Genomic DNA, 24,929 nt, shown 5'->3' with positions numbered 1-24,929 from the left:
TTTTTATGTATGCTAAATTTAAAGAATGAACATTTTAGGGTTTAGAGAATGGAATTGAGTGGAGCCCCATTTGTTTTTTAAATTCACCTGGGCAGCTGATTAAAATGATCAAGAAGAGTAGAAGGTCGAGGAGGGGTGAGGACACTCAAGCTCACAAATCCCTATTGAGTAATGGCAAAACACAGGTCCAGGATTATGTGGGGTTTGTTTGGCCTTCAAACCAAGAGGAACCAGGAATTCAGCAGACACTAGAACTTGGCAAAACACAGCAGAAATAAACAATTGGCAGTGTCCTTAAAGGTGGATGGGCTGGTTCGTGTCACACCGCATCAGGGCTTGGACCAGGAAGAGGCAAGCAGGTGACTAGGGCACAAGATTTCAGAGACAAGGTTGGACAAATGCCGACCACCTATGTATACACCAAAAAGCTTGGGGCAGAGAATATAAAAAGACACTCACTTCCAGGGTCCTACAAGGACAGGGTAAGCCCTAGTGTGACCTTGCCTTTTTAAGTTGCAGGATTCCTCACCTGCTTGTCTCATCCTGGTCCAGGGCCTGGCACTCCTGGTCCATTTCCCTCTGAAGAAATTGCCCACTGAATGTTTATTTTTGCAGATAAAGAAGGCAGTGTGTGGATCTGGCTGAGTCATAGAGGGTGGCAGGGACGTTGTGTCCCTGGAAGCTGTGTCCCTCTCAGTGTTGTGCCAGGGCTGGGTGTCTGCTTAATCCCCAGTTCTTTTTGGAACTGAAGACCAAACAAAACTCAGCATGTTTGTTGACTGTGTTCAGGTTAAGTGACGGCTTAGGGAGAGGTAGGGACAGTTCCTCACCCATTCTTTGTGCTTTGTCCTGGCGGCATCTTTGCCATCCTACCTGCTAAGTTTAAGAGAGTGCAAACAAAAGCTGGCAATGGTTTTTGTGGAGTTTTCTGTTGCCTGGGGTGTGTTTCTCCCACAAGGTAAAGTGTCATCTAGGGATTATCCAGTCCAAGGACCAACCCCAAGGAGGTTTCCAAGTTCATCTCAATATCAGCTCTCACAGTAAAGGATTCTAGAACTTTAAGGGACCTTAGGGATCATTAAGCTGATCCCTTCATTTTGTGGATGAGATCATTGAGACAGAAGGGAATCAAGATACCAAGCAACATAGTGGAAAAAGAGGGCCTCACAGCTACATTTAGACAGACCAATATCGCCTGTCCTACACTAGGCAGAGTCAGACCAAGCAGACAACCAGGTGGCTTCTTAAGGGATCCAACTGATATCTTTATATGTTAAGGCCAAAACAGAAGGACATACTCTGTGCCTTCCTGATAGGCCTCAGAATCACATGTCTTCTCATGGGAGGTGCTTCTGAAATACTGTTGAATGAGTTAATGTGCTACGTTCCCTCTCAGCTGTCACCAAATAGGTGATTTCTTCTGAGAGTAAGCAAATGAATTAATTCGTCAAGAATGAAAGAATTGTCCTTGAGTACTACCCTAGAGTATTGCACCTAGAGACTCACGATTGCCCTAGAGCCAGGGGCTCATACCCTGCTGCAGGCAAGGAGTCTCTGGGCCTGTGGAGACCATATGGACACTGTTGTATGTTTTGCAGCTTGGGGTTCTGTTGGTGAATCTTTTGCATCAACTTGACTGGGCTAAAGGGTGCCCAGACAGCTGGTAAAACATTATTTCTGGGTGTGTTTGCCAGGGAATCTCTGGAACAGATGAGCATTGGCATCTGCAGACTGATAAAGACGAGGCCTCACCAGTGTGGTGTGTCTCACTTAATCCATCAAGGGTGTGAATAGAATAAAAAGGCAGATGGTGGGATTCTCAGCTTCCATAACTGCATGAGTTAATTCCACATTAAAAACAAAATAAAACAAAACCTTTGTCCAGGGGTGCCTGGGTGGCTCAGTCAGTTAAGTGTTTACGTTCAGCTCAGGACATGATCACAGGGTTCCTGGATGGAGTCCTGTGTCTGGCTCCCGGCTCAGCAGGGAGTCTGCTTCTCCCTCTGCTTCTCCCCCTGGCTCGTGCTCTCTCTCTGTCAAATCAATCAATCAATCAATCAATCAATCAGTCAATCTGCTCTCTTCCTCTCTATCTCTGTCAAATCTATCTATCTATCTTTCACAAAAAACCCCGAAAACCTTTGTCCATTCTATATATATATATATATATATATATATATATATCCTAGTAGTTCTGTTTCTTTGGAGAACTCTAATTCAAGTTATTTCTTTATTTGCATTTTCTTCCTCTTCAACAGCACTGCGCGTGCCTTCAACAACAACACTTCAAAATCATGCCACAATTAACAGAAGCAAAGTAAAGTTTTATTTGTCTTGTGGATGCTTCACTTGGGAAGGTGAGGCCCCTCCCTGCCCTCAGTGTGTGGACTTAAGTGAGTACCCTTGGACCTGAAATGAGGTGCAAGCAACCTCCTGGGCCTCAGCTAGGAAAGATGGCACCAGTGGTGCAGTGGAGTAGAAAAAGAAGAATATCTGATCAGGGTACAAGGGCTTCCTGGTACGCATTCAAGGTGACCTTGCCTCTGATTGAGAGACAGCCCGTTGGGAGGAGTAGGGAAAACTGCACCATTTTCTGAAAGCTGACTCTGTTTGAGACCAGCTTTGTCACCAGGGAAAACTGTATGTTACAGTGGTTTCAAAGTGTGGAACAGAGAATTAGATTGATCGGGTCTCAATCCAATTCTGCTACTAGTTGGAGAGGTAACTGGGACAGCTTATCCAGCATCTGTGTACCTTTAATTTCTTATCTGTGCAGTGATGACAACCCTAGCACCTATACCTCACTTGAGTGTCCTGAAGCTTAAGTCAGTGACAACACAGAGCTTGGTACATGGAAAGCAAACAAACATTAGCTGTTCAATTGCAAGGGACAATGATGTACATGTACCGATCCTGAGGGGAACCATCATTAGCTCTATAAAAATATATAGTCTTGTCAAGGTTTACGTGTCGTTTTTATTTTTTAAATTTTTATTATCTACATTTTTTATTTTCTTGAAAAGACTTTATTTATTTATTTGAGAGAGAGCACAAGCGTACAAGCAGGGGGAATGGCAGGCAGAGGGAGAGGGAGAAGCAGACTCCCCACTGAGCAGAAGACCGATGTAGGGCTTGAACCCAGGACTGCAGGATTATGACCTGAGTCGAAGGCAGATGCTTAACCAACTGAGCCACCCAGGCGCCCCATTTTTTTTTTAAGATTTTATTTTTAAGTAATCTCTATACCCAATATGGGGCTCAAACTTACAACCCTGAGATCAAGAGGCAAATGCTCCACCAGCTGAGCCAGTCAGGAGCCCCTACACCTCAAATTTTCAAGTTAAATTACTTTATTTTATGCTTTCAGTAAGATAGTTTGGTTTGATATATTAAAAAAATTCTCATTCTGAGTAGCAAAAAGCATTAGAAAGGGGCCCATTGTATTAACCAAATGCATTACTTTGTCCTCATAACTTGGATTCTCCGAAAAGAGGAAAGTCTGGTGGCAAATTTAAGTGCTTGTTTCTAAGATTGTTGAAGTGTTATTTCTCAATCAAGTTCTGGCAGCATTACTGAAACCACCGAACTCTCCAGGGCAATTCTCTTCATCTTGCTTTTGGCCAGCGTGATGCCCAGTGGGCAGCTGACACGCTAGCACTGCCTCCTTAATCCTCCACAGAACTCTGTTCCCGTCTTCTCTATCACCCGCAAGCACCAACTGGGATGCAGTTAATTAAGTTTGCCCTTTGGAAAACTCCAGAGGTCAGGAAATTTAACCTGCTCTCTCCCCTCTTTGTTCAGGTAAGGGACCCAAGCTGCCAGGTTTTAGAACACTGAAGCATTTTGCGCCATACCACCTGCTCCTTAAATGTCAAAACCAGCAGCGGTGTTTACAGTTCTATACAACAGATATTCTCTAGCAACCCCAAAAGCAAATTTCAGGGCGTTATGTATCCACTGCCAGGTGAGAAGGTTAAAAGACTAAGAACCACGAAAGTAAATATTTGGCTCTCTATGTACACATAACACAAAAATCCTCTTTTCTTCACAGTAGCAGTTTTAAACTAAATTGTTTTATTAATGCTGATAAAATTAAATGATATATTTCTTTGGTGTTTAATTTTAAGACATATAAGAAGAAAGCTGGGGTTCTGTATTTTGCTATTGTATAACACTCTTGTTCATTTTTGTCCTTTGCTTTAGGCCTGGGCAGAGTCAAGATAGTGCTGAAATTTGGGGAAATGAATGTCTTTCCAATGCTGCCTCTGGTTTACTGATAACACTGATGCAATGAATAAATTCTCATGCTATTTTGTGTATCCTTCTTTGACCCCAGGAGAACCTTCCAATTTTATGTAGTAAGTCTGTACATCACAGGTGCTGTTGAAAGAGAGAGAACACCTGGGGACAGAGACCGGCCAGGTATCCAGTCTGCCAGCCTTCTGCATGGGTTTTGGGAGCCTGCAGAGAGTTGCTTGGGATGCAGCAGTGGTTCTGATGCTCGGAGTTCAAGGTGAGGTCAGATACTTACTTCACTTTCTTTCTTCCATGGGGACGGTGTCTCTGTTCTGGGCTGCTTGGGCTTGGGGAAGGGAGATAGAGGAGTATGAATCTATCAGTGAGTCCTTTCTTATCCCTGTGCTTCTTCCCTCACCTGGAAACCTCGGCTTTTGTAAAAGTATTTTTCTTCACGGCTAGTTGTTTGTGGTAATTCTGGGATTGGGGAGAGGGGAGAGAGAAAACACTGGAAATTTCTATGCTACCATTTTGCTCACATCACCCTTGTACATAGATTTTTGAGAGAATGTTGGAAGCAGCAAGAACTGATGTAGTCACAGAGTTTCAGGGCAGTGGTGGGGCTTGAATCAAACCTTGAAGAGTAATTAAGACTAATAGGAATATAGGAAGGAAGAAAACCTTTTGGAATTGAGATCAGCCTGAAGAACAGCCTGAGAGTGGGAAATAAGATGAAGTATTTTGAGGAAGATTATTGATTAGAGAAGAAATTGCATCATGAGAAATAATGGCTGATGACAGATTATAAATAGCCTTGAACAATCAGGCACAGTTGTTTGGAGTTTGTACAGAAGAGAAAAGGTGACGCTTTGGGTTCTTAATATTTGGAGTGATGTGAGAAATATTGTATTTTAGGAAGAATACTGTGAAAGCATTACTCAGAACATATTTCTAATGACGTGGTGGGGAGGATCTGGGATAGAGGGTAGAGAGACGGGTAACAAGAAGATAAGCATAACATCTGTCTCCCTGAAGCAGCAGTCTTCCTAACCACCTAATTTATATCAATTGAAGGTACTTTTACATCTTCTAGGCAAGAAAACTTGGAATCATCTTTGCTTCTCTAATCTTTATTTTCTGAGTCAGTGGAGTCACCAAATAGTTTAAAGTGGCACTTTGGCACATACATCTCTCTTTCCATTCCCAGTGTCTTGGATCATTAGTTTAGTTAGGATGAGAAGTTCATTTGAAAGTTCATTGAGGGCAGCCCCGGTGGCTCAGCGGTTTTAGCACCGCCTTCACCCCAGGGCCTAATCCTGGAGACCCGGATGGAGTCCCACATGGGGCTCCATGCAGGGAGCCTGCTTCTCCCTCTGCCTGTGTCTCTGCCTCTCTTTCTCTCTGGGTCTCTCATGGATGAATAAATAAAATCTTAAAAAAAAAAAAAGAAAATTCATTGAAAGTTTAGTTAGGATGAGAAAGTTCATGAAAGAGTTTCATTCAAAAGTTCATTTGAAAAATCACATCGAGACTGGATATCTAAATGGAGAGGTCCTCTAAGGAGTTAGAAATATTAGGTGTAATCATAAATCATATTTTCAGACTAGAGATGAAGACGTGGGAATCATCCACACACCCTGCTAAAGGAGTAGATACATTTATTGGAGAGTGTGTATGCAGGGGATATTTGTCCTGACAGACACCTATACAAAAGCATGTGTAGAGAGGGCAAGGTCCAGGCAGATAAGAGAGGAAAGAATATAGAATGGTTAGAGGACTAGAAGGACCATACAGAGCAAAAAGAAAGGAAAAAATAAATTGAAAATGCATTTGATGAAAATGAAAAGGAAATCTCGAGTAAAGAATTAAGAGTTGAATGTTTCAGAGAATTTAGGAAAGTGATGATGGAAAGAATACTGGGTTTTATTTATTTTTTAAATTTTTAAAAAGATTTTATTTATTTACTCATGACAGAGAGAGAGAGAGAGAGAGGCAGAGACACAGGCAGAGGGAGAAGCAGGCTCCATGCCAGGAGCCCGACATGGGACTTTGATCTCGGGTCTCCAGGATCAGACCCTGGGCTGAAGGTGGCGTTAAACTGCTGAGCCACCAGGGCTGCCTGAATATTGGGTTTTAAAACAAATACATTTTTGTTCTCCAGCAATGAACAAGGCAATTTGAATTAAACCTCATGCTAAGAACAACTAGAAAATCTGAACAAATATTTTTTTAATGATTTATCTATTTATTTTTTGGCATAAATATATTTATTTATTTATTTTTACATATATATATTTAATTGGAGTTCAATTTGCCAACTATAGCATAACACCCAGTGCTCATTCCATCAAGTGCCCCCCTCAGTCAGTGCCCGTATTTATCTATTTAAAGTCATCACAGAAACAACAGGGTTGACTCATGCTGAAAGGTGAGCCTTACATTCGGGCTGTTTTTCCCTTAGACAGATCTGCTAAATCTGGAAGAGATAATTGAGAAGTGAGGATACTGGGCAGAAATTTTGAAACCATTTGTGGTGAGGGATAAGAAAATTAAAGTTCAGAACCTTCTGGTAGGACATGGTAAAATTCCTTTTTTGGGGTTGAGAACCCAAATGATTAAATCCTGGGAGTTAAGGGGAATTGGAGGTAGATCAGTCTGGGAAGCGACTAAAGTCATGCTTTGGATGATCTCAATTCATGAAATTGAATCAAAGGCAATTCCATATGGAAATTAAGTACATGGGAAACCTACAGCTGCAAAATGCAAAGTGAAGTATGAAGAGTTAAAATTAGAAACAGGAGAAGAGAGTGTAAACAATACTGCAAAAGAGTTGGAGCCCCTGGAGCAGTGAAGACAGATAATGAGCCAGAAACACTGTGCAATCTGATCAAATCTGAGAATTTTCTAAGGTTAGCAAAAAGTATTGTCACATATTCAATCATCTTTACAGACTCCAAGCAGGAGAACAACCAACAAAACAACCAACTTAGGCTCCTTAAAATATAGCATCTGAAACCAAAAACAAAGAGGAAATCACAAAGGCATCCAGAGGATGGAAAAAGCCAAACTACTCTCAAGGAAGCAGCTATTAGAATGACAAGCTGACTTCAGAATAGAAACAGTCAAAGTTTGAAGGTAATGAAATGTTATCTCTAAACTGTTCATGGTAAATAAATGCTGCTAAGAATTCTCTTGCCAGTGAAAATACCTTCCAAAAATAGATAAATAACATTTTCAGATAAGTAAATACTGGGAGAATTTATCACCTGTAATCTATACCAAAGACAGAGAGAACATTATTCAGGTTCCAAATTTGAGATACCGGAAGAAATAAAGTACAGTGAAAATGAGAAACAGATGAATAGGTTTAAATGAATAATGACTATGTTAAAAATAATAGTAGAGCCTTATGAGAAAATATGACAATATCACAGAAGAAGAAAGGGAATGAATACAATTAAAATCTTCCAAGTTCTTTGCACCGGTCTGGAAGAGGGAAAAAATACCAAAGAATATCAGACTTTGATAACTCAAGGGTGAGTATTGTCATCTTTAGGGACATCACCAAAAGAATTTTAAGGGCAGATATTACTACTAAAATAATAGTAAGAAAGGAATGGAATAATAAAATGCTTAATCCAAAAGGAGAAAAGAGAAAAAAAATAATGAGGAATAGGTGAGGCAAATAGAAGGGACTAAGTCTGAAAGCAGATGGAAACCCAGATATGTCACTAAATATATTAACCATAAATGAACTAATCCTCCCATTTGAACACAAAATTTGTCAAATGAGATAAACAGTTAACTATACAGCTTATAAGAAAAACATCAAAAATACAAAATTAAAGATAAAAAGAAAGATGAGAGAAGATACACCATGCAAACTCCAACCAAAACAGAGCTTGTGTGTGTGTGTGTACACACACATACACCTGACAATATACATTGTAGGCAGAAACATAAACAAAAGAAAGATAGAGGGTTCAAAATAATATAATACTTCAATGAGAAGATATAAAAATTCTATTTCTGCGTACATCGAATAACTGAGACATGTAAGGCAAAAATTAACAGAAGTGGAAAAATTCCCAATCATAACAGAGAATTTTATTTTTATTTAAAATTTTTAAAGATCTTATTTATTTTAGAGAGAGAGAGAGTGGGGAGGAGGGGGAGGAGGAGAGGGAGCGGGACAAGCAGACTCCACACTGAGCATGGAACCCAGTATGGAGCTCAGTCCCATGACCTGGAGATCAAGACTTGAGCCAAAATCAAGACTTGGATGCTTAACCATCTGAGCCCACCCAGGCATGCTGTAACAGAGATTTTTAAAATGCTTTGTTCAAAAAATGTTTGAGGAAGCAGACAAAAAGAAAAAAAGTAAATGGAATATTTGAAAAATGTAAATAACTACTATACTTCCTAATTAGAGATATAAAAACTGTAACCAACAACTATGAAGAATATACATTTTTTAAGCACACAAGGAAAATTTACATAAATTGACCATATGCAGGGCCATAAACCATTTTCAACAAATTTCAAAGCACTAAAATCATATGGAAAATGTCACTCAATACAGAGCAATTCAACTATAAAAATAAGTAACACAAAGTTAACTAGAACATCTCTAATTTGGAAATGAATACAGTCCAAATGACCTATGGCTCAAAGAAGACGTCATAAGGGAAAATAGTACATCTTTTGAAATAAATAATAATAAAAAATACTACTTATCAAAATTTGTGAAATGCCATTAAAGCTGTGTTTTAAGGATAGTTGAGAGCCTTAAAAACACATATTTAGGAAAAAAAAAGTTTGAAAGTCAATGACATAACTATTTCCAAAACATGTATCTGACAAAAGGCTTGTATCTAGAATGTACAGTGACTTCTTACAACCTGGAAACAACCTGAAAGTACATCTACAGTATTATGGGAAAATTGTGAAGTAGTCAGTTATATAGTACAAATGCCTGCAAAACTATGAAAATGGAGGAACTTGTTCCTTACATACAGTGGGATGGGTGCATCCAATGGCATAGGTGAATCTCGCCATCAGAATGTTGAGTGATATGAGCCAGACACAATTCCATGACAAGGCCGACACATGATTCTGTCCATAAAAAACTGAAAAGCAGGAAAAACTAACCGCAGAGGATAAGGATAGATATCTTTGGGGAGGAGGAAGGCATTAGTGATTGAGAGGAAGCATGAGGGATTGCTTATGGGAAGTTGACAGTGTTCTATTTCCTGGAAGGTGGTGCACGGCTGTTTTCTTTGTGATAAATTATTGATGTTTTTGTTTTATTCAATTTTCTGTTTGTGTTATACCTTACAATAAAATAAGGAAATACTATAGGGCAGTCATTGGTGATCTTCAAGAGAATGATTTCAGCAATGCTACAGAGACAGCTTCATGAAGGGGAAAGCTGGGCAGAATGTAGAAACAATGGTGAGCCGACCCCTTTCACCGGTGTTTGGCAGTGGAAGCAAAGGACAGAAAATAAGATTTGCTCTATTCATTATTGTGGAATGTTTTAGTTTTTAGTAAACTCTTTTTTTGTCCAAGAGTGGGAAGACATAATTCTGTGTTTTTACTTCCTGATACTTTTCTGTGAAATCTTAATGCTGTTGGTTCCTTATCTTTTATTTGAATGCCTACTTAAATCGCACTAATATTAGATTTTGGAAGAAACAGACTTTCTGTTATAAAGAGCTATTTGCTGTCATATAGAATGAGCGTAATTTTGCTCATTCTGTATGACAGTGAGGACAGAAAATTGAGGGAAGGCAGGGGATATCTCAGCTGCACAAAAGAAAGATAGTTGCTCAAATTTTTCCATTTTTCCTTTGAGGATTGCTAAAAGGACCTAGTATTCCTAGTGTTGCATAGGATTCTCTCTGGGCGAGGAGACTTTGCTGTATCCGATGGCCCCTGAAAGCATCTCAGCTCAACCAGCTGTCTAAAACAATCCGTGTGCTGATAACAAGGGAAATTGAATAGAAGGGTGCCTACTGTTGTTAGGGCTTTTATCACATTTTATTGTATGAACTGCTTCCATATTTAAGTCTCGGAAAAAAAAAAAAAGGTAAAATGAGAGTTAAAATTGGTTACACAGCAGTTTCTTAGAGAAAGACTTCTATCCTGGCTTGGAGATGAAAACAAAGTGGGTCAAGAAGAAGGAGAAAAGAAACTTCACAGATCCCCAGCTAGAAAAGAATTGAGCCAGAAATGGGTAGAATTCTGAGGGCTCAATAGAGGAATTGTTTTATTCAAATTCCTTTTGGTTGAAAGGAACCATCATTACCATGACTTTACTGTTTTGATCAGAGTCAGAAAATATTAGGAGATATGCAAAATCTAATCAATTGTCATTTAATTGTCTCTATGTGGTGAGGCCCTGCCAGCCAAAATTTCATCTGACCAAACATCTAGATCAGGTGACTAAATTAAGAATTTTGCCAGTGACCAAGAAAATTTATTACGGGTTTTATTACAAGAACATTAATATTAAGAATTTGATTTATTCCATCATTTTGTACCATGGAAGCACTGATACCATTCCAAGCAATTTGGGCTTCCTATCTCAGCAGATTGAAGTAGGAAATTCATTCTAAATTATAACTCAAAAACTTATTTCACCTGAAATATATGAGTCATCAACTTTTCAGAGATTAAGTTTGATCTTAAACAACTCCATGCAATAACTAAGGACCTATAGCTAAGTATTCTGTGTTAAACATCAAGCATTTAGATGGAGGGAACAGAATTTGTTTCAAAAACATTCAGTGCAACTTGAGCTATGAGAATCCTTAATGCACTGATCTTCAGTCAGTGACACATTCCTAACCATTATTGTGAGGAAAATATATCTTTGATTTCTAATTTACTATGGCACATCATTATTTAGAATCCTGGTGACCTTGCACTGCACTTCTAAGCGTTGATTTTATGTTGTCATTTCAGAGGACCTTACTTTGTTGTTTCCATGTAACTTATATATGTCTACCTCCAGGTACAATCCTGATCCAACTCTCGTTCTTGTCCAGGACTTGCTATTTTGTTAGAGAATAATCTTGCATTGCATCAGATTAGGGCAAAGATAGATTTACCACAGTCTCATGGGTTACTGGGCTATGAGCTAATTGTGTTTAACTATTGGTAATTAAATCTCATCTATTTATAATCATGATTATTCAGTGACTCAGTTTCAACTGTTTTGGGGTGAGTTGACCAGATGTTCTCATTTGAGTGAGTAGTGCTAGATTTTAGGGCCCTCAATCAGGGATGGGATGTGTTAGAAAGTAATCATTCAGCTGAGGATCATGGTTCAAACAGTAGAGGAACTGGCAGAAGGGAGTACAGTAGACTGACGGCATTAATGGCCTCATTCTACACCTCTCCCAGTTCCCACTCCTTTTGCCTTGTCACTCTGCAGTGTCCTCTTGATTGGGCATTCTATCCCATACCTCGACTCTGGGCTTAGCCTATGTCTTGCCTTGGACAATGGCATGCTTGCAAATGTGACCCCCCCCCCCCCAGCCCCCACGTGGAGATCTGAACAATGCTTACATATTTTTCCTTGTTCTGTTGCTCCTCTCTGATTGTGGTGACCAGGTGCCTGGCTGGCCTGCTGTGAGGTGGGACATGTGGTCCAGAGCCCAGTTGTTCCAGACATCCCAGCTTGACCCCAGAGCAGCCAATAACCTGCTACCACCAGACTGGAGAAATCAGCCTAGCTGAGGCCAGAGCTGCTCAGCTAAACCCAGCCCCAATCAACAACACACACACACTCTTAAACAAAATAAGTGCTTATTATTTTAGGACCCTGGGAGATTTGCCATATATCATTATTGTAGGTAACTGACAAAAGGTAGTACTGTCAACATTGAGTTTTTGGTTCCGTTGGTGGTGTAGCACTTCCCAGACTCATTCATTCTGCTTACCTGATGGTCAGAGAGGGCGAGTAAGGACCTTCAACACATTTGAAGCTTAGTCACTTGGAAGTACAGAAACGTAAGGCAGAGATCATTTTGCCCCTTCTCAACCTAGCTTAGTTCTGGGTTTGGGGAACAGTGGGTGTCAAGTCAGATGAAGGACTCCTCCCCGAAGCTGTAGGCTTTCTTTTCAGCCCACCAGCAAGTCCAAATAGAAAATGATTGTTCTTCCTTTGTGTTTCATGGGCTCCCTTCTTCATTGATGGCTCAGAAGCCTCCTTACTTCATGTGAAGAGGAAACCACCAAGAAGCATTTGAAATGTGTACATCATGCCTTTCCAGTTGCTAAATAACTATTCCAGCTGGTTCAGTACATTATGGGGGACCTAGGATCACATACATTTTAAGATTTTAGATTTTAAGAAAGATGTTTAAGTCCATCTCGATGTTTTTACAGTGTAATGTGGAACATGGTGCAAATGAATTTCTATAAGTGGATTCTTATTTAATGATCCTAATAATACTTATCTTTTTTTTTCTATATTAGCACCATAAATTTCTGCATACTCATCTCAGTTAAAGTTATCAGGGAGAAAGGAAAAGCAAAAGCTCAAAATAACCCTGAGAAATACTGTTTGGGTGATTCTGCTCACAAATCATCTTATTTCACAAGATTTTGGAAAGCGTCATCACTCCCTGCTGCAACTGGGCCATTTTGCAGCTTGAAGTTTTGAGGTGAGTCACCTGAAAATGGAGCTAACAGCCGACTGAATGAGAAGGCTCAGCAAAATGACAGATGTGATGTGTGAGACTTACCAAGAGAGAGGCTGTGCAGTGTTCTCTGTACCTCACTGTCATTGCTTGTCTGTCTGCAGGGTTGGCCCACTTGGAGAACTTTGGAATTTCTAGCTCATTAGGTGGTTTAAAAATATTTATGTTATGACTTTCAGATAATGACGGCTATTATAATTTGTACACTATTCCACTTCTACTATCTTGACTGACAGAATAATGGAAAAAATTATCAGGAATCAGACATCACCACTTGGAAATTATAAAAAGGAAATGCTAAAAAGCTGGAAACACTTCTTTTCTACTTAATGCAAGTTTTTCCAAAATGAAGCAGGGCAAGGAGGATATAGGGTTGATTGATACGCTCAGAAATGTTCCACCAGTGGCCAGTTTGGCAGGTGAGCCCTACAGACCATGGTGGACCTTAAGGAAAGTCAGGTATATCCACTGGATGCCTGTTCGTGGATGGGGATCCACACGAGATGAAAGCACTGCAGGAGGGAGACTTTAGAGTTCACGCAAGATTCACATGAAGCTGCTAGTGAGGTGAGATTTCTTCTGGACACATTTCGTTTTCTATTTGATGTAGTAAATAGCAGCCTGGGAAAGCAGGTTGGGCAAGATTTTCCATGAACCTGGCATTATGGGTAAACCAAAAAGAAGAAAAGACCAGAAGCTGACCCTTAGCAAAGTGGATCCCTGGAAAGAGTTTCTTCTCCATTTCCTCAGCCTCTGACAGCTAGCTGCACATGGAATTTATAGACAGCAACCTTGCTGCCTAACGTTTGCAAGGAAATTTTTAAGAAAAATAGAAGAGTCAGCGATGGGGATCCAAAGAGCATGAACCATCCTTATTAACTATGGATGCACTGAACAGGGCAACTCAGCGTCAGACCAAACCAAGTGTTCTGAGGCCTGAAAGGAAGAAATGCTCAAGTTTTATTTCTAAAAGAAATAATTTTCCAGAGGAAGAAGAAAAGATTCACAATAAGCTTTTTGTGCTTTCAATAAAACTCTAGAAAATACAGAAGCATACAGTAATAAAACAAAAGACTGGGTTTAAAAAGGGAGCCGGGTAGGGGTACCTGGGTGGCTCAGTCTGTTGAGTGACCTACTCTTGGTTTTGGCTCAGGTCATGTTCTCAGGGTTGTGGGATTGAGCCCCAAGGGGGGCTCTGCATTTAGTGTGGAGCCTGCTGGAGATTCTCTCTTTTCCTCTCCCTCTGTCCCTCCCCTGTTCTTGCATGTACACACTCTCCCTCTCTTTCAATAAATAAATGAAATCTTAAATAAAGGGGAGGGGGGTAAGCTAGGAGACAGAGCACAGAAACACACCATTGGACAAGGTAGGGAAAGAGGAAAGGAACTAACATGTAATAGCTGATTCAAAATCTGAAAATAAGTCAGAGAAAGACAAATATTTGATTTCACTTATATGTAGGATCTAAAAACAAAACAATTGAATAAACAAACAAAAAGCAGAATCATATCTATAAATACAGAGAATAAACTAATGGTTGTCAGAGGGAAGGGGTGGGAAGAGCAAAATGAGTGAAGAAGAGTAGGAGATACAGGTTTCCAGTAATGGAATGAGTAAGTCATGGGAATGAAAGATACTACATAGGGAATATAGTCAGTGGTATTGTAATAGTGTTGTATGGTGACAGATGGCAGTTATACTTGTGGTGAACATAGCGTAAGGTATAAACTTGCCAAGTCACCATGTTGTACGCCAGAAACTAATGCAACATTGTGTGTCCACTCTACTCATATAAAAATATATTTAAAAATCTGTCTGAGGGGCGCCTGGGTAGCTTAGTGGTTGAGCATCTACCTTTGGCTCCGGTCACGATCCCGGAGTCCTGGGATCGAGTCCCGCATCAGGCTTCCTGCATGGAGCCTGCTTCTCCCTCTGCCTATGTCCCTGCCTCTCTCTGTGTGTCTCTCATGAATGAATAAATAAAATCTTAAAAAAAAAAATCTGCCTGAGAAGGACTAAAATTTGCATTAGGAGAATTAAAATGGAAAGGCTTTTTCCCCCTGATGCAAGGAGTTATAAAGGAGAGGACAAGTTTGAAAAGTTTTTTCAGAATTCAGATGAAGAAGATAAAGGGATGACATTCAAGAGGAAGGAAATAATTTGGTCCATGCATTCTAAAGATGTAATAGAAAGACCATGATCTTTCTTTCTTTTCTTCTTCTTTTTTTTTTTTTTAAAGATCTTATTTATTTTAGAGAGAGTGTGTGTGAGCAAGAGAGAGAGACATACAGAGAGAGAGCCAGCAAACATATGAGCAGGGTCAGTGGGAGAGGGAGAAATAGATTCCTCCACTGAGCAGGGAGCCCAATGTGGGGACTTGATCTCAGGATCCTGGGATCATGACCTGAGCAGAAGGCAGATGCTTAACTGACTGAGCCACCCTTGTCCCCAGGACCAGTCTTTCGAATGTCCTCACTTTTGGTGTCTTCTCCGAAACACGGACTAAAAGAATAAATGAATTAAGGCTTTCAGATTTTAAGGAAAAAATGTTTGTCCTGAGAATTTTATGTTTAACTGAGTTTTCATTCGAATGAGAATTAAAAAGTACATTTTTAGATGTTAATCAGCTACAAAAAGTATATCACTAATAATGTAAGTTATTTTAAGCCACAAGAGATTTATAAGAAGATAGAAAAATAAAGGCAAATTTAGAATGGGACTATTTTTATAAAAAACAATTAATGGCAAATATTGAAAAACTTTGCAGCAAAATAAAATCGAAAGGATTACTGTGATTATAGTATAAAATCAGTTATGGTTACTGAAAGCTGTTAAAAAATTTTTTAAATTAGAAACGAGGTCAGTTTAACAAAAACAAAGTAGGAGGTGAAGATAGGGTATAGGTAGAAAGATAAATGTTTTCAGTTATATGTAAGAGAATACATAGGTATATATTTTCTGATATGATTTTTGAGACTACAGTTATATGTGAGGTTTTTCTTCATTGTGAGATACAACATTCTATACAGAATCATGCACACAATGGATGTGTAATAATTGTAAAGTAAATACCAGTGTAACCACCAGTCACTGAAGAATGAACTTTATCCCAACCACTCAGAAACCTGCTTTGTTCTGATTATACTTCCATTCCTTCCCACTAACTTCCCCTCATCTGAACTTCCCTTGCCTTCAAATAAAATAGCATTGCCACCTATACCATATGGTGCACTTTCACCTGCTTTTTAGCTTTATGTAAATAGAACATAAGCATTATTTTGTATTTTATTTTTGTGTCATCCATATTGATATAGGGCAGTTTGTTTGCTTTTATTACTTTGTAGGATTTTATTATCTATTCATACAATTTATTATTCTTCTGATGTTTGTGAATTTTTGGCTTATTTGCAGGCCTTGGCTCTTATGAGAGGTAGATCTTTAAATATTTTAAAAGGTGATGATATAGAGAATTGAAAACAAAGATGAATAGGTGAAAAAATGAAACATAATTTAAACATCAAAATAATGTTAAAACAGCAAGGAATCTTAAAATGGGCGCTATAAAGTGGAATGGCAAAAGTAAACCCAAACACATGGAATAACAGAAGATGCTACTTTTTATTAAAAGGTGAATACTAGAATTGGGTTAAAACATTATCTGAGAGCCTCTGATCACAAGTACTTATACAATGAAATAATTTAAAAAGGTTAAGTATGAAAGGTTAGGAAAATCTACATAAGCAAAACATGAACAAAACAACTGGAGTTACAATAATAAAATTAAACAATTAGGATTCATTGTGAAATCATTAAATAGGATAAAGAAGGTCCATAATTTTTTAAAAGAGTATAATAAATTGTGTGCTTCAAATTAAAAAACCTCACCAAATTATATAAAAACCAAGGTCCATAATTTTTTTAAAGAGTATAATAAATTGTATGGTTCAAATTAAAAAACCCCACCAAATTATAAAAACCAAGCTGTTAGAAATTCAAGAATAATTTTTAAAAATATTTTATTTATTTATTCATGAGAGACAGAGAGAGAGAGAGAGACAGGCAGAGACACATGCAGAGGGAGAAGCAGACTTCATGCAGGGAGCCTGATGTGGGACTTGATCCCCGGTCTCCAGGATCACACCCTGGGCTGAAGACGGTGCTAAACCGCTGAGCCACCGGGGCTGCCCCTAGAATAATTTTTTTTCAAGAATAATTTTAAAACACAATAGAAGTGTAAGATGTTAATATGTTTTCCTCAGTACTTGACAGATTAAGTAGGAAATAAATGGCAAAAACATATCCAAATAATAAAATAAATTTAGATAATTTATTAGATATATATTGAGCTATTTTTTCTATAACAAAGGGTGAAAAGAAAAGGTACTCAGCACATAACTAAAAAATTAGGTAAAGAATAACAAAATATAGCTTACAAAGGAGAATAAAAATTATGCAAATAGCAAAAATCAATGAGGTTAAAAAACATAAAAATAACTGATGCCTCACTACAAATGAGGACAGATATTGAGAGATAAAAAATTATAAGCAAATATTATTTGATTCTGCCCTAAATAATTTTCAAAACTCAAAAAACAATGAATAGGAGGAAATATAAATCATAAAAGGGATTCAATAAGGAGAAAAAAACAGAGTCTGAGCATATAAACAAACAATTGAACTACATATTGAGGATGTTTGTCAAAAATAACTTTCTGAAGGGGTGCCTGGATGGCTCAGTCAGTTAAGAGTCTGAGTCTTGATCTCAGGGTCATGAGTTCAAGCCCCCCTTTGGCTCCACATTGGGTGTGGATTCTACTTAAAATGATAAAGCAACAGCAAAAACCTATCTGAAAATGCTTTGGGCCAGAACACTGGAGTTCTGTTACTCTGTGAAGGATAGGTAAGAACATTCATCAGTACTGTGCTCTATGAACTCTGCTATGGCACAGAGATAACTGAAAAAACTAGTTATTTTACAAACCAGTATTTCCCAAATTGGATCATGAAAGCACAAACAAACGAAATAAAAACTAATTTCATTTATAAATATATGATCAACATTCAAAGTAAATTTATGGTAAGTTAAATCCCAGAAAAAAATCATACAGTTAGTTACATATTAAAAATAATTTTATTACAAACCTAGTAAAAAGTGTGGATGAAACTTTTGGAGTGGGCAAGGTCTATTTAAACATAACAACAAAGGTAGAAACTATTAAAAATAGTTCATAAATGTGTATCAACAATAGAATGATCCAAAATAAAATATAACAGCCAAAAAGGAAAATAAATGGCAAAGTTCTGTCAAAGCACTCATATGCTTAATATGTAAAGAGCTCTTACAAATAAAAAAAAAATGCTTTAATAGAAAATTGGGCATAAGTGCAAGCAGACAATTTACCAAGAAATTAATGAGCATTATTAATAAACAACTCAGTTTCTCTAGTAATTGAAACATTAGAAATTCAAACAACTATTTGGTATCAAGCTATGGTCAGTTCATTTTGACCTTGTGAAATTCAAAGCTATTTAGGAGATCCTGATGTATTCTTAGGGTTTATATTCTCAAGTCATCCCTGACTCTGAGTTTTCATTTCCAGGAGTTGTTTTGGGAATCAATCTGATGCATGTTGATTTTGTCAACATAGGGAAAATTAGGCCCTTTTCAATAAGCAGACAAACACATACACACATGCACACATACACACACCCTTCTCCACCATTTGGTGGCCTTTTTCAGGAAGATGCCTCAGCATTACCATACCAGGTTGTCTTATTTCTTCCTCCCCCACCGGCACTCTCTCTTTTTTCTCTGCACCGTCCCCCTTTCTTCCCCAGCAGTTCCTCCTATGCCGGTGGTAGAGCAGGTTAGCAGCCTGCTGCCTTAGCTTCTGCCTTCAACTGTCCTGTGAGAGTCTCATCTTCTATACCAAGGAGTTTATCAAAGCAATGTCCTAACAAGACAGTTCTTTAAGAAAAATCTGTTGGCTTTTAGGGTAATAATGCTTCTGCTACTGTATTAAGACCAAACGCAAGATTCAAGGAAAATGTATTCGCTGTGGGCTACTTTAGATTACCTCCCACAGATCTCTACTAATATTTTCTTGGGACATTTGTTTGCTTTCTACTATCATCAGACAACTTTGAAAATCCCCCAAGTGAAGTATTATTTACCAGTTCAGGAATCTTCTTTCAGAATTTTGGTTTCCAAAGTTTAGGAGGACCGTTCTTACCTTTGTCCCCATGGTGACTAGTGACAACCTAGTGAGCTGGTCTTGGTCGTAGTTATGGCGATTTATATTAAGAGATCTAATCATCTTTAATTATATGGAATTTAATTATATGGAATTCGAGGATTTATGTTGGAACCCTGAGTCCTATTCATGGTGGTCCAAAATATGGAACTGTAACTATTAAGCATTTCAAGTCATTTGGGCTCTATATTCATTAATTGCATGTTATGTACATATGGCCAAAAAGTTATATGTGATTAAGACTCTACAATTTTAAATAAATTGAAATTTTTATTTGGGAGAAATCAGACCCCTGCAAATCCTTGACTTAAAGAAAAGAGGAAGGAGCATGGAGAATGATTATTTCTTGGTTATCTAAATGTCCCAGGTATTACTTTATTTAATGCTCACACAAACTCTATGTGGAGGGTCCTATTATCATTTCCATTTACAGATAAGGAAAGAAGTTTTGGGAGGTTACTGCTTTGCTCAAGGTCACACATCTAGTTAAGTCAGACAGCCTAGTTTTTGTATGTAATCTTCACAGGAAACTCTAAGATAATTTAGACAGACAGTGGTTTTTGTTTGCTTCATCTAAATTACAGAAATTACCTGGATGAGTGGGTTTTCTGTAATGGAAATCTAGCAAGGCTATTGAGAACCTGGAACCAATTTTCCAGAAGTCTCTTGGTCACCCTGAATCGTATTAACTACCTTTGCTTTAACTTGTTTTTTTTTTTTTTTTTTTTTTTTTTAATCATTGTATTGGCTGCTTTTTAAAAAAAAAATTCCCTCTTTTGTTCTTTACTTATTGCTGACTTCTAGTCCCACTTTGTCTATTACAGCCAAGACACTGACATTCACCAGTAGATCATTGCACTTAAGACACCCTCTTAATTGGAAGAGGGTGAATGTTAATCATCTGAATTATTATTATGATATTTTCAGTACCAAGGGTGCCCAGGAGGCTTTTTAATATGGAAATCCACCAAATGATAATAGGAAAAAATTTATTTCTTCCCTGTGCAGTTATAATTTAAAGGTGAAAATAAGTACAATACAGCTAAATGGAATTATTAGTTGGTGTTAAACATTATAACTTTACAAGCTATGAATAATGAATTTCCCCACAGCCTCCTCCTGAGCTGTTTGTAGGAAATTGAAAGCACAGCATAGATACCTCACCATCACTATATATAATTTAGAATTCAGTTTTTTGGATTTAATGTCCTTGAGTATAAGAACAAATCTACTAGGACTAACTCTTAATTTAGTTACCCGTAAGACATGAAAATTACTGCTTCAACTTCAGGAAATGTAAAGTCAACATCAGATTTCGGTAGGTGGCTGATGATTAGGAAGGTTTCTCATCTATAGCTCGCTTGGACTATATTCCAGTGGGTAATTGGGAAGTGGCACTTTCTTATTGCCAGATCCCAAAGCCAAGAGTTTACTTTATGGCCCTCTCAGTTTGTCTCCTTGTACTGATCTGTGAGTGATGTTTCTAGTTCTGGGGGAAAAAACCCCACAACAAACCAAACCAACAACCATGAATCAGCAATTGCCCACCTTAGTTTTGAAAATTCTCTGGCTCATCATGCTACTTTCATATCTTTCGGAGGCTTAGGATATTCATCTCTCCTTACTTGAAAACAATTGGGATGAACACGGTTGGTAAGGCTCAATGACAGCTTGCTTTCTTATAGTACCTTTTATGTATGAATCACAAAGCCTTTTCTAAATCATAACTCAGTTCTTGCAGCTCCTCAGAGAGGCAGGTCCCATTAACACTGTTTTACAGATGGCCATGAAACAAGTCCAGGGAGTGTCAATAAGCAGCCTAAGGTCAGGCAGTGAGTCAGTGGGAAAGTCTGGGGACCAACTTGTGGTACTTTTGACATGTGCCTCGAATTTGATGCCTTAAGAAGGGTGAAGAATTAATAAATGAGCAAGATAAATGGACATCCACTTGAAGAACTGTTTTGCAATAGGCAATAATTGTTCCGATGAATCATTCAAATTATGTCTTAGCTTAAGAGAATCTGAAATTGCAGAACATTTTTCCTGGCAGCCCACCATGGCATACAATTTTTTTGGTAAATTAACCTTTGGGTTTTAGCATTTAAGTTTATAAGTATATAAATGTGAGATCACAGGATCACTGCTAGGATGGTATTTGGTAGTTTCTGTTATGTGATGTAAATAACTAAAGAGGGAGATCTTTAAAATACCCCACAGTAGAAAAATGCAGTGGGAGACACAAAATAATTTCAAGTAATACAGTGTAATATTTGGAGATGCAACAATAAACAATTAAAAATTGGAAGCTACTTTTTTCTAGAGGTCATTTGGTTTGTCCAACCTCTGCTACCCGTAAACCATTTTACTTAAAAGAGGATTATTCTATTTGCTAAGAGCACTTGGAGAAGGAGGTCTTCTTTAGACAATGTTATAAAATGGTCTATTAGCAGGATGTGTAGCTCTCTGGTGCAAATAAAATTATTTCATCATTGAGGGAGGTAGATTGGCTATCTAAATTGGGTCTGTTGTCTGCACTATGTTTAGAGTCACTAGAAGGCCAGGGCCTGCTCCTCAACTTTACACGCTAGGCCTTTTAGTTTTGTTAGTTTACCCAGGGTTAGCAGCCCCTGGAGGACTGAGTCAAGTTAGCCAAACCTTAAAGAGACTGATGTATAAACTACACTGGCTATTTAACTCACATGAAAATCAGATTAGCTTATTTGTGCTGGATACTTGGTACATTTTATTTCTAATAGGCTAGGCCAATTGGAAAACCAAATTAATATCAGAATTCTATTTGAGAGTCCAGTTCGAGAGGTGAATGATCTGAATGACATGTTTATTATGTCTGAAAAAGATGTATTTGCCTAGTGGCCAATAAGAACACCTTCTTGGCTCTCAGATGCCCTGCAGGTCTCTACCCTTCTACAAAGATCACATTACCCTTCAGATGTTTGCATTAGTTGAAATGCAGTTTCTCAAATAATAATTATCATTTTGCCTCAGTGTAGAAGATGTAGATGACAATTTAGTCTAAAGAAAAAAAAAAACATTTAGAACCTATCTCTTCCAAAATTGATTAATTCTGAAGATGTCCACACATTTCATTCATTTTATCTCTTTCAGTTTTGATGGATTCAATTAACCTCTATTTCCATTCCCACCTTCAGATTCCGGGTCAGCACTACATTGGGGACTACTATTATTCTTTTTTTTTTTTTTTTTTTTTCTATTATTCTTGAATTATATATAATACATAATTTAATCCCTTACATTGAAAATTAATCATTGCTTTTAGCTCTTCTTAGTTATTTTTTAGTTTTTTTTTTTCTTGTGCCCATTTATCCTCCAACACATTAGCTATTTTTGCATCCCTCTTAGAATAGTATCTCTATCTGAAAGCTACAGACTGAAAAGTTGTTTTGGCTGTGGAGCCCCCAGTGGGTTTCTAGGCAAAGAAAGAAAACTTTGTAGCTGTATTAATATCAAGAGGGGAAAAGGATGCTGAAGTTAAGAGATGATGTGAAAGATGAAAATGGCTATCTCGGGTCCAGTTGATTCTTTTTCTGTAGGGTCATTTTTTAATCAACCTTTAGTTCTTTTGTTATTTAACAAAAGTAATTGCTGGCTTTAGGTTCACATCATAGTTCAGTAACAGAGATAACTGTGGTCAGAAAAGCAAGGACTGAGCAATAGTCTATGGTTAGTTTAAGAAGACTGAGCCTTGACCTTGAGCGGCCATCTTAACTATGGCTAAATTGCATGTGGGGAAAGACATTATCTTAAAACACAAAAGATACTTGTGTTGTTTCACCCTATCCCTAAATAATAGGAATTCAGTAACAGTAAGAGACATCCTGAGGACACCAACTCTTAGAATATAAAATTGAGGCCAAAAATGAAAGGGCAATCTAGTAGTTGGGAACAATTCACTCTTTCTGGCATTACTGCTGGTATTGAGTATTTCTAGTGTTAATTCCACCTTCATAATTTTCAATCCACAACAAATTGCAAAGCAATTTCACTGAAAATCTAACACTGCATTAGTCTTCCAAGGGCTGACCTAGATTGGTAGAGTTCCCATAGTTTTGAGTAACACCTGGGGGTCCCATGTGTCTCACTACTCCTTCTGTTGTGGAAGGCCTTGAATTCACATATTCTCCATAGATTCTGGAGTTTCATAGTGTTTCATGAGAAATAAAACCAGAAGAAAGATTATTTCGAAGGGCTGAAGCTACTTGAAGCACTGAGGACTGCCTTTAGCTAGACTCACTGCCTTTGGAGCATACACCTGCAGCTAAGTGGACTGGAATCCCAAGGCAAAGCCTTGTCAAACTGGGGAGTCAGAGAGAGCTGTTTAATGCACAGGTACTAATTCCTATAGGAGTCCCCATCATAGGAGATTCATGGAGGTAATGAACCACCTATTCACTTTGAACATTCTAATAATGAAGAACGTGAAATCCAGATTTTCTGAGAGGAAACGAAGTCTCTCACAGAGATTTCTAGTTCTGGCATCCTGGCAACTCTGTCAGCACGGTAATTTTGATTTCATGGCCAAAATGACATTTTCAGTCCCATGTACTCAGCTGGAATTTTGTTCCTCCCTCACCAACAAGGAGTCTATTTTGCCTTCCCCTAGACATGAGCCTCTGGGACACCTGTGACAGAGCATGTGGAAAAAGGAATGCCCCATGACTGTGAAGCCCAGGTCAGAAGAAACACTAAAGCTTCATCCTAATTCTCTCTTCTGGGACTCTGGCTTTTGAAAGTAGCCACTATGTTGGAGAAGTCCTTCATGGTCACATGAAGGGCCACACATGGGTATCTCAGCTGCCAGTGTCAGGGAGTGAATGAGCTTTCAAGTGAATAAGTCCCCAGATGCCCCATCTCTTCCTTGTGTGGGCAGCAGAGGCAACCCAGCCTTGCTGTGCTTTGCCCAACATCTTGAGCCACAGAACCCCAGGGCACCCCAAATTTGCTCTTTTAGCCATTAAGTTTTGGGATAATTTGTCACAAAGTAATTGATAAGCAGAAAAGAGAGAGGGGTCTTTTGGAATATATATGCATGTGTGAGCGGGTCTTATTAAGTGGTCACATTTTCTGAATACAGAGTGAGTTGAATTTTTAAAAATATTTATGAAACCACTTAAAATATTTATTATTTAGATATTTATTCAACCATCTTAGTACACCATTAAACCATTTAAATACTTTTTAAAACACCATCATGATTCTTATGCTAACATTTTTGCCATATTTTTATATCAAGTTCATCATTATCCAATTAATACTCTTATTTATATTAACTCACTTTCTAAACAAAAAAGCTTGCTTCAGCCTCAACCTATGTAATGATATCCATAAAATTGTGGCTTAGATAATTCAGCCATATTTTATTAATACATTTGAAAATAAATATGTGACAATTAAAAGTAAAAAGTATTTATCCATTATTACCTAAAATGATCTTGCATTTCATAGTTAGCTCACATCTCACTTTGGGAAAAATGGGTCCTAAATCTTGAAAAACAACTGTGATATCAAACTGACAATAATAATGTCTTTGGGGTGTCAGTTCTTTCTTTTTAATTTTTTTTTAATTTTTATTTATTTATGATAGTCACAGAGAGAGAGAGAGAGAGGCGCAGAGACACAGGCAGAGGGAGAAGCAGGCTCCATGCACCGGGAGCCCGACGTGGGATTCGATCCCGGGTCTCCAGGATCG

At 38.1% G+C, this 24,929-nt stretch overlaps 1 protein-coding gene across 5 annotated transcripts in view; it reads left to right on the top strand.

Moving 5' to 3' along the window:
• The first annotated feature begins 3,444 nt into the window (after positions 1–3,444).
• Positions 3,445–24,929, top strand: part of LOC112661783 (keratin-associated protein 11-1) — a 73,095-nt gene continuing 51,610 nt past the window's right edge. The window contains exons 1-4 of one of the 5 annotated variants that reach the window (XR_004811122.2): positions 3,445–3,801; positions 4,378–4,513; positions 7,187–7,371; positions 12,724–12,911. Coding sequence is in view for 1 of the 5 variants with exons in the window: in XM_049104666.1 (XP_048960623.1) it covers positions 3,724–3,801; positions 4,378–4,513 (214 nt within the window). In the remaining 4 variants the exon portion in view is untranslated. The remainder of the gene's footprint in view (positions 3,802–4,377; positions 4,514–7,186; positions 7,372–12,723; positions 12,912–24,929) is intronic. The other 4 variants (XM_035709380.2, XM_035709382.2, XM_049104666.1 and 1 more) reach the window with 4 other exon arrangements.

Source organism: Canis lupus, chromosome 31 (assembly GCF_003254725.2).
Source record: "Canis lupus dingo isolate Sandy chromosome 31, ASM325472v2, whole genome shotgun sequence".
Classification (NCBI taxonomy): domain Eukaryota; kingdom Metazoa; phylum Chordata; class Mammalia; order Carnivora; family Canidae; genus Canis; species Canis lupus.
This window is presented reverse-complemented; position numbering and strand designations above follow the sequence as displayed.